Source organism: Caloenas nicobarica, chromosome 3, assembly GCF_036013445.1.
Source record: "Caloenas nicobarica isolate bCalNic1 chromosome 3, bCalNic1.hap1, whole genome shotgun sequence".
NCBI lineage: Eukaryota > Metazoa > Chordata > Aves > Columbiformes > Columbidae > Caloenas > Caloenas nicobarica.
This window is the reverse complement of record NC_088247.1, coordinates 99,526,669-99,543,160: the sequence shown is the minus strand read 5'-3', so window position 1 is coordinate 99,543,160 and position 16,492 is coordinate 99,526,669. Positions and strand designations below refer to the sequence as shown.

General features: G+C 36.8%; 1 protein-coding gene across 1 annotated transcript in view; it reads left to right on the top strand.

The window, feature by feature from the left end:
• The window catches only part of USH2A (usherin), a 393,053-nt gene that overhangs the window by 161,152 nt on the left and 215,409 nt on the right, over window positions 1-16,492 (top strand). The window contains exons 30-31 of the mRNA XM_065630575.1: window positions 8,184-8,297; window positions 10,934-11,095. Coding sequence (XP_065486647.1) covers window positions 8,184-8,297; window positions 10,934-11,095 — 276 coding nt within the window. The remainder of the gene's footprint in view (window positions 1-8,183; window positions 8,298-10,933; window positions 11,096-16,492) is intronic.

Here is a 16,492-nt window from a genome sequence, read left to right as displayed (position 1 = left end):
TCCACAGATGGCGATATTCCTCTATGGGAAGCTTGTTCTAGTGTTTGACCACTTTCACAGTAAAAAAGTGTTTTCTTGTGTTCAGGTGGAATTTCATGTGTTTCAGTTTGTGCCCATTGACTGTTGTCCTATCACTGGGCACTACTGACATGAGTCTAGTGTCCTCTTTGTTCCCTGCCATCAGGTGTTTATATATCTTGATGGATCCCCCCGAGCCTTCTCTTTTCTGGACTGATCAGTCCCAGCTCTCTCAGCCTCTCCTCATAAGACATGTGCTACTTTCCCTTTATCATCTTAGTCGCCCTTTTGTGTCATCCACAAATTCACTGAGGGTTCACATTTCCCTCATCATCAAGGTCATTAATGAAGATGTTGAACAATATCAGCCCCAGAATAAATGCTGGGATACACCACAGGTGTCTTGCCTCTGATGACAATCCTCTGATGCTTCTCTTGTCAGGCACATATGAGAAAAACATTTTGTAATTCAGATTGCTCTCATTATAGAATTCAGGAGATCCACAAGCCTTGAAATTTTACCATCTCCCAGTTATGGGCAGTGAAGAATGCTAGCAAAAGCTGCAAATAATCTTTAAATAAAATATTCTGCAAAAGAATTCATGAATGTTTGGTATTCCTATTAGAGACCCCTCTTTTAATTTTCTATGTTTTTTGCAGTTCATCCTGCCTGTGTCATTGCCACAATAGCCAAGTGCTGGAGCTGCGGCTGCACGTGTGATAATGAGAAAATTGTTGTCAGCGGCTTCCCCTCTGAATGCCCTGAATGTTCCCTCCTTCCCTTGACACGTGTTTGTAATTACTCTTCACCTTTTAGTCTTTTATGCTCGGCAGATGAATATCTCAGGAAAAGTTAATTTAATGATTTCATATGGTTAATCAAAGTGGCTCGTCTGTGCCTTGGCTTTGAAAGCGCTCTAGCTAGGGAGTCCCTCAGAAGAGGAGATGGGACCTCCTGCCATGACTGACAGGCCCAGGCTCAGCTTGCTGCCGGACGCCTGTTCTCAGCAAAACGCCGCTGGCTGAGCGGTTCTTCCTCTCGGGGAGAGCTCTGCTGGGCTCGAGCAGGTGCTGCCAAAGCAGCCTGTGGCTCTGTGACCAGCTTCTGCGCCCTGACTCCTGCCTCCAGCATTTTTCGGGAGTCCCAGGACCTGCAGGGCACTCTCCAGCCTGCGCCATGGCCATCCTCGGCTCGCGGGCTGTGGGGAGCAGCCAGCCCCGGCAGGCTGAGCCTAAAATGAGAGTTTGCTGCTGGGTGGCTCTTAGAAAATGTTGTTTTACTTTAGGGTGTTTCGATCTACGTGGGGCACATAAGAAATTTATCTCAGCCAGGTAGTTTGCCGTGTGAAGCTATCAGTGAATTACTTGGATAATACTTTCGTGCACTTGAAATTACTTGAAAGCTCTTGGTTTGTGCAAATATTTTATGCTCAAAACTCCTTTGCTGCAGTTAATGAGATTTTTGTAAATTCGTGGAAAAGAATTGCAAACCAAGAGGAGTTGTACTCACTGATCCTCGTGGGTCCCTTCTAACTCGGGACATTCGATGGTTCTATGACATAGAGCCAGAGCGCTAGGAGGACTCCCAAATCCCCACTGCCAAGTTGGAACAAATTTCTAAGATTCTGAAACGTTTCATGAAGATACAAAGAGTCACAACGTACTAACCAGGTTTGTTATATTTAGCTTGTATTTACTTACAACAAAAATCTGACAAAACGTTTGAAGTAATAGAAGCTGAAACTTTGTATTGAAAATATGGCTTTCAAGAGCTGCTTCATCAGGTGCTTGAACGACTCTTAAATACAGGGATGGTTGTCATTTTCATGTAATTTTTTGTCGTCTTTTTGTAGAGGTAACCTTTGGTCAGAAGCACAGATAAATGACTGAGAACATCTAAGTATTTCCCATAGCCAGAAGAATGACAATATGTGCCTTACAGTGCCATGCCATGCTGTGTGACATCTGGAAGGCTGTATATCTCTTTCTGACACAAAGGGGCATCATGTACCGAGACCCTTGTCTTGATGGCTGCAGTGCTCATTGTTGGCCTGTTTTGTCCCTGTAGGCATTTTAAGGAGATTTGGTGTCTGTGTCTCTCCCACCCACACGTACACATACCTCTCTCATTGGGAGGACCTGAAGGAGTGCGCCAGAAGCTGCACCTGAGCCCCTGCTCAGATTCTGGTTTGACTGTGACAGCTGATGCAACACGGGGTAGCCAATAGATCTGTCTATGCCCGTGAGGTTTCTGTGAGTCGTCAGGTGGTGCTTGAGCTTCTGATGACTCTAAATCTGTGGCTGTAGACTGGAAGAATGTAGGTTCATAACCCCTTCCATTTAGCTGGCTTTAGCAGAGTAGCAGCATATTTTTCAACATATGCATTTTAAAACATAAATGTTATTAATATTCTGCAATATTATGGTTCTAACTTGATTGAGTTTAGACCCAAATTAATCTCGTTTACAGTCCAATGCTGTTGTATAAATTTATTCATATGAAATGTAAATTGTCTAATTAAATAAACCTGAACATTTTATCAAAATTACATTAACAGCTACTTACCAATACTTTTATTAATAAAAAGAAATCAACTTCTTAATGTTTGTGAGGATGGAAAGGATTATTAATATGTTTTTTATAGACACACTCAAAAAAAGATTGCAAAAAAAGTTGTCTTTCTCTCTCCGCAAACTTTTAAAATTAGTCATCCTGCAGAAGATGAACAATGAAAAAGTTATCTAGAAGGATCAAGAGTAACATAGTGATCAATATTACAGAACCAGTACTCTCTGTGGAGTCTTGGGCTAAGATTTTTTTGTAAATTAAAGCAGCCAGAGAATTGTCCTATGCTATGGTGAGCATAAAAAGGCTTCTTTGAACCACTGCAGCCTGAATTGCATCTTCAAGGCCAGTGGAACTTGTGTATGGTTGGTTATGAAATTTTTCTATTGGGGAAAAAAAAGGATTTTCCAAGCCACAGAAATCCAGTAAGTAAAGTAAACCTTTTGTTGTTCTTATAAGTCAAAGAGTTGGAACAGATGCCTTCTTGTTCAATAATTTTTCAAAATTTTCTGACTTGTACTATACTTATGGTAGAAGATGCTTTAAAAATGCAGATGTATGCGACAGATTGATGTACACAGGCTTCCAGTCCAGCAATGCATATGTAGAAGACTCATGTACTTAAACAGTTTTTGCTACAATCTGTCGAAAACACAAAGTCAGTTGAGGACTTCCTTTTCTGGTCAGTGGACTGTGATTAAGTGTACTGTAGCAATGATGCATCTCGACACACAAGTGATTTTGTTAGACAGATGCTGCATGACCTCAGGCATTCAAGTTGGCTAAATGGTCTTTAGGTTTGGGGAGGGGAGATTTGGTAATTTTTTTAAAGAGCTTAAACAAGAATTAAGGTAAATCTATAAGGTCAAGTGTTGTTTCAATTGCAATATGTGTGGTTTAAAATAGTTCTTTATGAAGTAGAGCATTATGGAGGAAACAATGAAAAAATCTGGCGAAGAAAAGTCTCTGGCAAAAACTACACTCAGCTTGTAAAACAAATGGAATTTGTGTGGGTATACTCTGTGGTTGTCTTTGGGAATCTTAATATTCAGTAGCAGAGCTGAGTTTTCAGGCTGCATATGAAAGTAGTGCCTGGTTATGATTAAAATTAGCTATATTTACTTGTAAAAAAAAATTGAAGTAGCTTTGCAAAATTTTTCTCTTCCGTCCTCTTAGCTGAGTGCATTTTTTTTTGTGGAAGTGAGGAAAAAGAACATTAGTATTTGTGTTGCATCTGTAAGATAAAATAGCTTTTTGTGTGTGTGTGTGAGTTGTGTCCATGAGCAAGTGGGTTTAGTTTTGTTTTTATGGGAAGACTCTTTCAATTTATATGTTTTTAAAAAATCACCTCAATTTATATTTCTTTAACCAATTAATTATGCAGAGTAAAAGCTCTATAAGTTACCATAAGCAAGTGCGCTTTTTCATCTCTGAAGACCTGGTGGTGTTTTGAAGCAACTTTCTGAAAAAACAGGATGGCAGATTCAAACAGTGAAGCAGCTGCTTTCATAAAAGTCTTTTAACTGGATGAGGAAATTGCTAAAATGCTATAATTGCCTTTGAATCTATTTTTCAGTGTTTGTGAACAGAATATTAGCCCTCATACCTTAGTGGTAGAACCACTGTTTTTCCTTGATGAAAAGTATTACTTTTCCACTCAAAATCTGCCAGAATACTGTGGAATCTGTCTGAGCTACCTAAATATATGATACCACCCTTTTAGATGTACTGAGCAAAAAAAAAAGTCTGTTTCATGAAGAAGTGAAAGGAAGAACCTGGATATTTAATTTTCTTATATAGCGTATGCATTAGAATTATGAATGGAGTGGATATAAAGATGCAACTAACTCTGACTAGTCCATGCATTCATTTTACCATAAATTAATTGTTGACCCTTTTCTACTGTCCATGAAAATGTTTTTGTCTCTTATATGCCAGAACGAACCCAGCATTTTCTCTGATAGAACTCCAAATCTCAACTTTAAATACTGCAAATAATTAAAGATCCTTTAAATAAAAGTATAGAAAATGAAATACTAGTTTTGCATATAAAGTGAGCTTCTTAATGTTCTAGGTGTGATTCCAGATCACTCTTTTATACTGTTAACTTTACATTCATATTTAACAAATGACATTATTCAGTTTCATGGGGTCACTGTGTCAAAATGTCTGTGTTAGAACTTTAATTTATTTCCAAAGGTTCTTTGAGTGGGCAGGTAGGACTGGTGTGTTAGAATGATTTACTGTCTCTGATTCCCCATGTGGATTTTGAGGCTTGGAACGTAGTCTGTGATGTAAATTTGAAGTCTAGATGGGTTCAGCTGCTCTGTAGTGGCAGGCGGAATGAATGGGACTCATATCCCAAATGTGGGAGGCTGATCCTCGTCTTAAATATTGATGATGCCTCTAATTGTATCTCCTGGTCAAAGTGACAATTTATCTACCTCTCCTCTGTTAACATTAATAGAATATATGCAGGTGTGGTTGTGGCCAAATTGTGCTTTGTAAGCATCCTGACTTAGAAAGCCTGGTGCACTCATGTATCAGATCAGCAATTATTTGGTACAGACAAGTGATACCAGTCTGAGGGTGTGGTCATTGAGGAGTTAGGGAAAGTTTTTTAACGCTGTCTACCCAGCTTCATTGGATCACAGGCTATTTTTTATTGCAAAATTTATTTTGCTGCGCTATCAACTAATTCACGTGTATCAGTGGTGATCTTTGCTATGGGCATGCTGACTCTGTACTCTAAGATAGTCAGGCACTGAGCGTAAATTGCACTGACTGACTAAAAGTGCAGAGGAAATGAGTGGGTAATGAGAGCAGAGCAGCCAGTTCTTTAATTGAATTAAAAGCCGGGTGACACCAATGCAGACACCTGTCCAATTACAGACAGGCCAAGGTGTTTACCATTGCTGTACAAGCGATTTGAAGATGACAGAAATCTTTCCGCCCACAGATTAACATAATGAAGGAGAACAGATTACAGTGGATGCTGGCCAAATAGATAGGTTGGCAGCTGAGAAAAAAGTAGTTTGCTGAAGTATGTAAATAAAATCTGTGCACTTTCTATTGCCTACCTATGCAGCACATCTGCTTCTTTGTTGAAAGAAAACAGTGCAAGAGTATATGTGAAGGAAAATATTAATTAAGAAATGAACAAATTTTTTTTTAATTGCTGCCTTTGCTGAATAAATTACTTGAACATAAACCTGTTGCAAAAGGGTTTTGTTTGTTTCTTCATTTTTTTTCTCCAAATTCTCACTGCCCTTCACAAACCTACTTATGCAATGTACACTCTGTTGCACTGCAGCTGCTTTATATAAAACCTTTCTACTTTGTCAAAAGTAAACCAAACAACCAAATCCAAACCTTCTACAGCTACAGGCATCTTTCTGGATATGTGCTACTGCTTTTAGTGCCTGAAGCCATTGGTGACCCCACAGAATGTCTTCCATCAGGAAATGCAAGGAGCATTAATTCGCTGCTTCATAAGAAAAGAATGCTACAAGTGCTAAATGTACAAATAAAACTAAATTGCTTCTTAAAGCACAGCAGAGTGAATAGAGAGATGGCATATACACTATACCATGCTCCTCTTGACCGAGAACTTGCAAATGTCACAGTTAGAGGATTTGATTTCTGCATGTGTTTATTTGCTGAAGGTAATTCCAATAGTACCTTTTATACTTTCCCATGTTTAACTCTCTGTGATCTGGAAATAAGTGCTTTCTACTAAGTCTTGTGCAAATAAAAATATGGGGTTTTTGACTAATGAAATTTCTTTGTTGAAGAATTTACTGTTGTTTCCAATATTCCTGCTTTACAGGGATAGTCATGCTTTAAAACATCATTATTTCGTATTTTCTGCTTTTTGAATGCTCTTAAAAATATTTGCCTTCCATCACAGGAAGATTACAGGCACAGTTCCTTGAATGGTGGCTGGCACAATGTGCTTTTTCTTTCTTGTCACATTTACATTATACAGTAAGATGGCAGTACAGCTTTCCACTGTTAATGGGGGATTTGCAAAATCAAAACTATAACCAGAGAAAGCAGATTCTAATCAACTGGTTTTAGTTCAACATTACTCTGAAGTAAACGTGATTACTTCCAAATATCTCTTTGTGTGTACAAGTAGAACTGGACCTCAGAGAATTCAAATAGATCATTGCAGTGCCAAACTTTTGGATTAATTACAAGAAAAGACACAAACATTAGTAATCCAGTGAAAGCTAATCTCATATTTTCCATGTGAACACGTGCTGGTAAACACAATATATACATTCACAGACTTTGATTGTCCCACTCAGAAAATAATGTATTTATGCTGTAACTGTTAACTTTCAGCATCAAATTCTCCAGACCATTTTGTGAGTGTAAAGGGCTTATGTGGGGAAAAAAAAGACATTTTTTAAAAAAAACTAAACTTATGTTGCATTCTATGTTGTAACTCAATGAAGAGTAATAATAAAGACCAATTTCTTCTACCTATTTGTGTACATGTAATGCTGAGGGGCTTTGCAGTCTTACAGTACTATGGGATGTTTGGCCAAGAATTATGGTTCTCTGAGGTACTGTTGTTTTTGAAGCTGCTTTGCAAAATTCTGGCATTGGATATTTCCAAAATAACATAGTTTGAGATATATATATATATATTTTTTTTTTTTTTTTCATGAAACACCCCATTGATTTTACTAAAAGCTGTGAGAGTCAAGGTGAGAACATGGTTTGAAATAAAACTTGACATGAATTGGCCTCCTTTTAATTACTGCTGCATTTTCAGTTTATATTACTTCCTTGTCGGACCTGTTTTGAAATGGGAACTGCTGATGTTTCTGAAAATGACTATAAACCACATTTTTTTTTCTATGTAGTCCTGCATATTGCAGTTCAAAATACTGTGTAACTTCCTGAAGTGGTAAGCAGTGATTTGTTGCATTTACTGTGACAAGGAGTAGATCAATATGTGGGAATCTAGCCACTTCTCTTCACTAACATAAGCAGGACCTGACAAAGCATAAGATTACAGGTCTTTTTTTTTCTTGTAAACCCTTGGGTACTGTGTCACCTGAATTATGTTACTGTAGTAGTATAGCAAATATATGATCTCTATGTTGCCACTGAAGTAATGGAACACAAGTGGGTTGTTTCATACAAAAAAGTTTTCAGTTTATGTATGACTAGGGGCAACATTGAAGACGAAGCATTAAAAAATTTTGTTCTGGGAGACACTGAAAATTCCTTGGCAGAATAACTGGGAAAACTTTGTGAGGCAGGGGCTAAGAAAAAAACTCCTTTATCGTCATTGTTGTATTAAAATATACACCTGAATCTTGAAGTAGTATCTGTTATAGTGAGCATAACCGAAGGAAGTTAGTTGCATCATTAGTATTAAGGATCGAATAAAATACCATTTACCCTTAATTTATTTTGCAAAATGGCACAATAGGAATGAAACCTTAAAATAATTTTTCTTTTCTGACCGTAACAGTGGAAGCCCATAATGGAAAACTTTAATTTTTTACTTCTGTCTGTGTATATATGTAATCAGTCTGTACAGTTTACATGCGTAACACCTTGCTTTCTTCTGTTGCAGGTGTATTGACAGGTTTGCATCCCTTCACAAACTATGCTGTAACCCTAACTGCTTGCACTTTGGCTGGCTGTACTGAGAGCTTGCATGCATTGAACATCTCCACTCCACAAGAAGGTAAAGTAATTTCAAAGGTCTTGACTTCCACATTTCAGTCATGAATAATAAAACAGGAGAAGAGCTAAATGCTGCAAAGCCATTTGCTGGAAAACCCCAACCTAATTTGATGACAAAGTGCATTGCCAGACCATAATTGCTCCATTTTTTGGGGGGTGCGAAAATGAATCAAACTCCATACCCTTTAATGACATGCATCTTTAATAGCTGTAATGCAGATTAATGGGCTTTTTAATTGCTGTTACATTGTTCATGCAAGAGCCTTGTCATTAATATGAAGCATCTGAAAGATTAATGAAAGCTTCCTCATTTTACTATGGCTCAGAAGTAAATCTAGAGACAGTCTGACTAAAAAGAATTGATTGTATGGCACAGTATGAAATTGAGAATCAAACGGTTGATTTCCATGGTTTCTTTTAACTGCTAAACACCAGCAATAGGCAACAATTATTTCAGTGTGATGAAACCTCCAAATGCTGATTGGGTTATTTATTAATCATTGTTCAGATTTTTCCCTTTTTTTTCCTAAACACTTTTACATGTTGTTGTGCTCAAACTTAAAGCTTGTGAGTGTAAATTAGTGTTTTCTATGCTTACATTGAGAACTAGAGCAGGAAGAAAGAGAAAATACATTATAATTCTCACTTTAGAGATTAGGCTGATAAGTAATACACATCATTTACTGGAGTAAATGCTCCCAAAGTATCTGTGACATATCTCACTCCACTCTCAATTAAACGTGAAGTCCATGTCTCCTGGTTCTATCATCCCAAAGCCATGTTAATCCAATTAAAATCATCAGTTACTCCAAATTCACACCAGTAGAATAATGAAGAATTTCATAGAGTCATAGAATCATTTTGGTTGGAAGAGACACTTAAGATCATCAAGTCCAACCATAACCTAACTCCAGCACTAAACCATGTCCCGAAGATCCTCATCTATATGTCTTTTAAACACCTCCAGGGATGGTGACTCCATCACTTCCCTGGGCATCCTGTTCCAATGCCTGACAACCCTTTCTGCGAAGAAATTTTTCCTCATATCCAATCTGAACCTCCCCTGGTGCAACTTGAGGACAATCTGATGTTTATTTATAGGACAGTAGTTAATCTTCCATAATGTGGAGTACTTTTCAAAATTCCTCCCTCCCACAGTGCTTTGTTTTATCTTCTCATGTAAACAGGTAGTAATACAGTACCAATAAAACAAAAAAAAAAAAGCATGAAGTTATGAGAATTACAACCACAATGATTAAAAGAATGCTGGAGTGTTGAACTGCTGCCAAAGCAGGTCATGCAAGGCATTGTCCTGATGAGAACAGTCCTGAAGATTGCAGTCTAAGGTTGCTGGAACAGTGTTTTGATGTGAACATGTTAGCAACTGCCAGCAGCACTGATTGAATCAAAATCCTATTATCACCTCTTGGAAGTTCTAAATAAACTGACTGAGTTTGTCTGGTGGCATTATCCATGAAAGGGTGTAGCTTCTGACAAGCAAATAGTTAGTTAATGGACTCTGTGACGTAAACATGAAATACAGCATTATATATTTCTTTCTGGTGTAATACAGTGACTAAAAAATAAATTGTTTGGTTTATTTTTTCAGCTTAGTGAATAAAGCAGGAATTCTTACATGTGTTTGAGAAAAACATCCACTGTTTTCAGATTGCTGTCATATGGAGAAGATTTAGGCAAGAAATAGGTTTTTTTGGTTTTTTGGTGGTTTTTTTTGTTTTTCTCCCAAAGATCAAATAAAACCATGGGGAACATGTGTTTTATCCCTCAGAAGAATTGAAGAAAAAGTCAATGTGTGGAGATTCTATTTTTGGATGCTCTTGTTGCATGCTCTTAGTAACAATAAATGGATGATACAGAAGACAGACACCATATCACACCCTCCAGCTATCCCTGTTTCCCTACTGAAACATTCATTACTTTATATTGTTTCACATTGCCAGCTACTGCTAGTTATTGTTTTAAATTGAGAGCACAGAGCTTGTAAATTACAAGATATTCCTCCCAGACTAAGGCCTGAGTTCTGCTCCCCCCGTGATATTCAGTGGGATTGCTTGTGCCTCTCACATATAACTCATTGAAATGGTGAGAGAATTTGGCTTTTAAATTATTATCCATTGCCAACTTCCAGTATATTATATACATTAAATCTAGGCTAGACAAATATTACTAAGTGTATTGAATTATGAAAAGTCTGAAATAAGGGGCAGTACCTAAGAATACAGCATCTGCATCTGTGATTAGAAAGAATAACTGCTTTGTAATTAGGAATAAAAAGCATGAAGGAAGAGAAAATAACTTGTATTAAAAAAAAAAAGGACTGTACCAAAATCGTGTACCTCTCTCCTTGCTCAGTGTTATCAAGCTGGAAAGATAAAGTTATTTGATCATAATTATTCTCCTAGAAAGCAAAAAGTATGTCCTTGTCTTTCATGGAAGTTTCTGTTTGGCTAGGATACCTCACATGTAATAGCAGGGTTCTCAAAGCATGTATGTTGCAAGCATAAAATCTCTTCTGAAATTTCAACTTTACTAAAAATCATTCTGTTAGTAGCTGCTCAGTGAAATTGTTTGTTATTTGTGGAAATACGATATAATGTTATACATTTTTTTCACCAGCCCCTGAAGATGTGCAGTCACCCACAGCAATATCCTTTCCCATGTCCCTGCTGATGAGTTGGAGTCCACCCAAAACACCAAATGGTATTATTACACAATATACTTTATATATGAATGGAGTACCGATTTACTTTGGAAATGGAACTAAATATGTTGTAAAAGGTGAGTTCTCTGGTAGGTAGCATGTCAGATGGGTGTCTCATAGTTGTTTTGACTAATTATATGACTGACTCCTTATTTCAGATGAAATGAAAAATAATTTTAAAAAGGGCTGGATGCACTTTAAACCCTGATGGGTTCCATTTTTTTTATAAAGAATCCTTCATAGAACTCTGTTGGGACTCTCAGAAATTAATGTTGCCACGGTGTAGGTAAATATTATGCTGTGTTGTCCTCTTTCACAGGACCTGAGTCATCTTTTTAGTAGTTTTATAACTTTTTGATCTCGTACCGTCTAGGTCTCAAAATCAGTAAACTGTAAGCTGTTGAAGACAAGGTATTATGTACAGGTTTAATAGTTTTTCCTACTGTCTTCCTTAAATATTCTTAATTAGAGAGACACTGTGTTGCTTTCCTGAATGTGTAATTCATTTGTTAAAATCGTAAACTAAAAATCCATTTTCTTCTGATAACGATTATGCAATGTGTCAATAACAAAGTTATATCAGTGCTCTTAAACTATTATATAGAAGCTAAATGACTGTTGTTTGGCAGTACAGTGAAGCATGATAATCAGACTTCCTATTTTAATGTTATTGGTGTAGTTTAATGAAGTATCCAAGTTATTTATTCAGATATTATTCAAACAACCACCAGAACAGCAACAACAAAATGTTGAGCTAGAAGTATCATAGCACAGCATAAGCACTATTCTGGACCCAACAGAATTTGTATATGGTAGCAGGTACAAGTTAAAGCATTTCATATTTGATAACTTGGGGAAAAAGGGTACCAAGACCCTACTTTCTATTTAATGTAAGGCCTTAAAATTCAAAGCCATTTCTGCATCTTGAGTTAGTATAAAACATATTTAAAAATTCATATAGTTCAAATTTCTTTGCCTTGCACAGGCCATAAGCTACTGGTGTGGTGGGTCAGTTTTGACACTGAAAAATGAATCCAGTTAGAGAACCTCCTGAAGGCTGTTGATGATCGCTATAATAAATAGTGCACACTTTAAGTCAAACTTTTTCATTCTGTATTCAAAGGTAATGGATTTTTCGTTACCATAGTAACCTTAGTGTATTTCTGGATAAATACATGAGGTATATACATTCTGGTTTTATTTTTGAATATAAACTACCACATTATGTATTACTAATAATATGAAAAATAGGATATAGGTTAGCATAATGACAGCTCAAACTACTGTGCATTTTTCTTCTGCAAAAAAATAAATATTTATCAAAAGTATAGGTTCGATTAATTTCCCCCCCATCTCCCCAGTTTTCTGGTATTCTTGTAGTGCCATTTATCTTTTTTGCAAGATCTCCATTAATCTCTTATTGCCATACCATAACACTATTCTTAAGAATTTTGAAGTGCAAATAGTTGTGATTCCAATCTTATTAAAATCATTACTGAAAGTTCATCACAGGTAGTTTTACTGATGTGTTCTTCTGCGACCTCGTTATAAATCCACAAGCAATGTAAAATGTTTGAGGAAGTGTTCACCGTAGTATATTTTGGTTGGTTTTAGATTCATGTCTGATTATATTCTGACTCATAGCCAAAATGAATGCTTATTGATAGAAATTGTGGTCAAGTAACTTTTATAATTGTTCTTTGAAAATACAGAAATGGATAAATTTAAAAGGATCGGGACTTGACTTTTCTACTTCTAAGTCTTGAATGACACAGTGAAATGCACGCAGCTAAACTAGTCTAAGGAAAAGTCATGTGGTTCATAAGATTCCTAGAGGAGCTCTTGCCACTTGTATGTAGAAATTATTTATATTTTTCTATAAATTTTATATTGTTGGTCCTGTTGAACACTTCATAACTTTGATTTCAATTAATTTTTAGGCAGACATAAGATAAAAAGACAAGGCTAGTGAACCAGATTGTGTTGCCCTATGCAGTATAGCACAAGAGCCACTCTTGCCTCCCATTCCAAACAGGCCGTGGAGATCAGGCTGTTTGCTTTGGATCCATTGTATTCAGTGGCCAATTTTTCACTCTGCCGGAGGGGGAAGAGGCAACGTGAGCCAGCAGGCTGGGATTTGGGTCACTAGAAATCCCAGTCATTCCAAATCAGGTTTATTCAAGATCTTTCTTCGATATGCATGTATCTTCGATTTGACCTGGTTTTGCTTCCTTTTAGAGCCCAAGATTTTCTTCTTTGTAGGCTAGAGGTAAAAAAAGGTATAACATAATGTTGTGGGTGTTGATTTTTTTTTTTTCTTTTTGCGAGGGTTGTGGTTTTACAGTGAAAAGTTGCAGCTTTTGACTTTCCAGTGTTATACCTATCTCTCTTCTGCATTTTTGGCTTTTCCCATATTATTATCCTTTTCCTTTCAGTATTTATGCTAGTGATGTTAGTGACTTAATTGTCTCAACATGATATGATATTGACCCTAAACAGAGAGACAGAATTCTTTGTCTCTGACATCTGTTGCCTATTCATTCACAAAATGATTTTCCTAATTTAATAGCTATATGACTCAGTTCCTGACCACTAGTCTATCCTAGAAAGTCATAGATTCTGTATTTTTTGAAGTGCTGTTTCTATTGAAATGTCTTTTTTTAAACCTTTATTTTTAGGAAGGCGTCAATTCTATCTGAAAATTAGTACTCCACTGACTTCCACTTCAGACCACGGAAAGTACAATCAGTTTAGACTCCTACTAATTAATCCGTAACTTGAGGAGGAATATATCTTCTCAACACCATAATTGCAAATGTATTGTTAACTTACTTTCTGATCTTGACGGTTGTTGAGGGCTTAAAATACTCATTGATTTTCATGGAAATTCAAGTGTTTGTTTCCTCTAGGGGGTGAGCTGCAATTAAAAAGGAAACCTTTTAAAAGCACATATGGCAAATGTACACTTCACCACATTGAAAACGGGGAGCCATTAGGCATCCATCATCCATTAGTGCCTTTAAATATTTTCCCCATATTGACAAATTCGGTTTCTGTGTTGTAAGTAATAAAGCACTGAAATGAAACCAGCCCCTGTACCGCGACATCTTCGTTAACTGTCTGCGATTTTTCTGTCTCCTACCTTCATGCATTTACCTTATGTGGTGCTGCTTCCTCATGCGATCTGGGCGCTGTTTCACATCCCGAATTCCAGTGAATGCCTAATGTCTCCAATGGGTAGGGACAAGCCCAAAGATGAAATATTCAGTCCAGGATCCCAGGTGGAATTTAGGCTCTGTGAATCCATGCCCCTGTACGCATGTTTTCAGTTCCTCCACGTGAGAGTGCAGAAGCTCTTGTAAACAACACCTGCAGCTCAGGAAAGCAATTGTAACATGGTTCTGCTCTCCAAACCTGCATAGCTTACCATTTTGTAGAGATGACTAACAGCTGTGAAGAGATGGAGAAGCTTGTACAGTTATCTTCAAGACTTAGTATATACACACTACTCTTACAAAGGCTTTTGACTTTAGGAAAATTTGACCTGATTTTTCTCGTAGAGAGGAAAATGTGCTTTTCTCACTCAGCCAGGCACTCACAGGCAAAATTGAAGCTTCTACTTTGAAATATGGAGATTTCTTAATGTAATTATTTTTTTCTTATTATTCGTTCATTACATTTAGGCAAGGTGTTTGTTCTTGTTTTTTCTTTAAATTATTCTCAAAAATTTCCACCTGCCTTACATGAAAGAGAAAACAGAGTGGACTTTATAGTGAAAAGTATCAGACTGCAGTGGCCTGAGCTGGTGGTGCTAATACCACCAGCAAAAAAGTGGTCTAATACATGCAGAAAGGTATAGTATAAGCAGGGACAGTAATGATTTGATGTGACCCAAGTGCCAAATTGTGTTTTGGTGGAAACCTTGTTGTTGTGTAGAAACTTCAGAAAAAAGATTAGAGCAAAATATTCCTCTATTCTTAAATGCTGAGTACTTGATGGACTGAGAAAAGGCATTTGTTACCTAATGTTTATACAAAGGGAAATGACTTTGTAGATATCTTCAGAAAACAAAGAATGTATAAGTCTGTCTTTTTACTGAGCTTGGCATTGAGGATGTACGTCTGCATTTTCTGCAGCACTAGATACTTGACAATGTTAACAAATTGTGTTCGTATAATTTTCCTAGCAGAATCTAATGGTTCTCATCATGAATGTTTAAAAGGAAGATGTTCTTATTAAGACTCAGCTGTATGAAACTTATTTTTCTCTGCCAACCTGAAAGAAGTGTTTCTAGTTTTTCAGGAAAAAAGATCCTGTCAACTATGCTACAAGGGCAGATCTTCATCTGAGTTAAACGAGTATAGAGTGATCCAAAATTATAATACATGGCCATGAGTTTAAAAAGCTGTGACAGACTGCTTTGTACCATATTTCTGGGCAAAATATTAAGGAGAGCTTTGGAAAAGGTGAGAAAGAGCTGTCTTCACAATTTTGTCTAAGAGTATGAACTAAGCTTTGTCTTATTCAAACTGTTATTTGACCTGAGTGTGGAAAGGGTGATCCTACAAAACCCAGATAGAATGGAAACCTTGTTTTTCTGTTGGGAAGAGGCAGATGTTTGGCATCTGTGCAAACAGGGCTTATCATATCCGAACTTAAAAAATGGGAGAACCCAAATTAGTAAATTAGTACCGGTATGCCTTTATTATTTTTTTTTTTATTTTGCTCTAGATCAGTAGTAATTGCAGTACACACTATGTACAGCCATGCATAATTATTACATTTTATCCTTATTATTACTTTTTATCCTTATGACTACTGCTGCTTGTTTTACATGATAGATAATGATAACAAAAGTGAAATCCATCAAAATATCAGTGTTGTACTAATTATCAAGTGAAATAATTTGAACAGGAAAATCGACAGAATTGTACATAGAGGATAATTGCGGTAATACGTACCACTGCGAAAAGCTGAATCACTGAGAAGAAAGTACTTAGCTTTTGGATGTAGATCTCGTGGTTACTTTTCATACAGTTTGTATGTTTAAAACCACCAATGTTTAGCCATGTTTAAAACCACCAATTTCCAACAACCAATTTCCAAGGATTTGGGTTCCTTTGTTTTAGGTCCTGGTCAAAGGTGACAGGCAGCTTTTGCCTTAACGGACAGAAAAACCAGAAGAATTCTGTTGCACTCTGGTATAACTTTATTTCCCATCTTCCAGGTTGCAGTGAAATACATATAAATACTAAATGAACCCAGTCTGTTCTTTCACTAGAGCGTCTTGGAAAGAGTGGTTTGCCATCTAATATGTTAGTGCTAGATCTATGTATATTATAACTCTGAATATCACAATTTGTAATTTTTTTGGGAAGCACAGAGTTATTTAACACCATTGTGAGCAATGAAAAGTTAGTCTTCACCTCTTCACAATTAGAATTAGTTGTCTAAAATGTCTTGCATGTGATCCA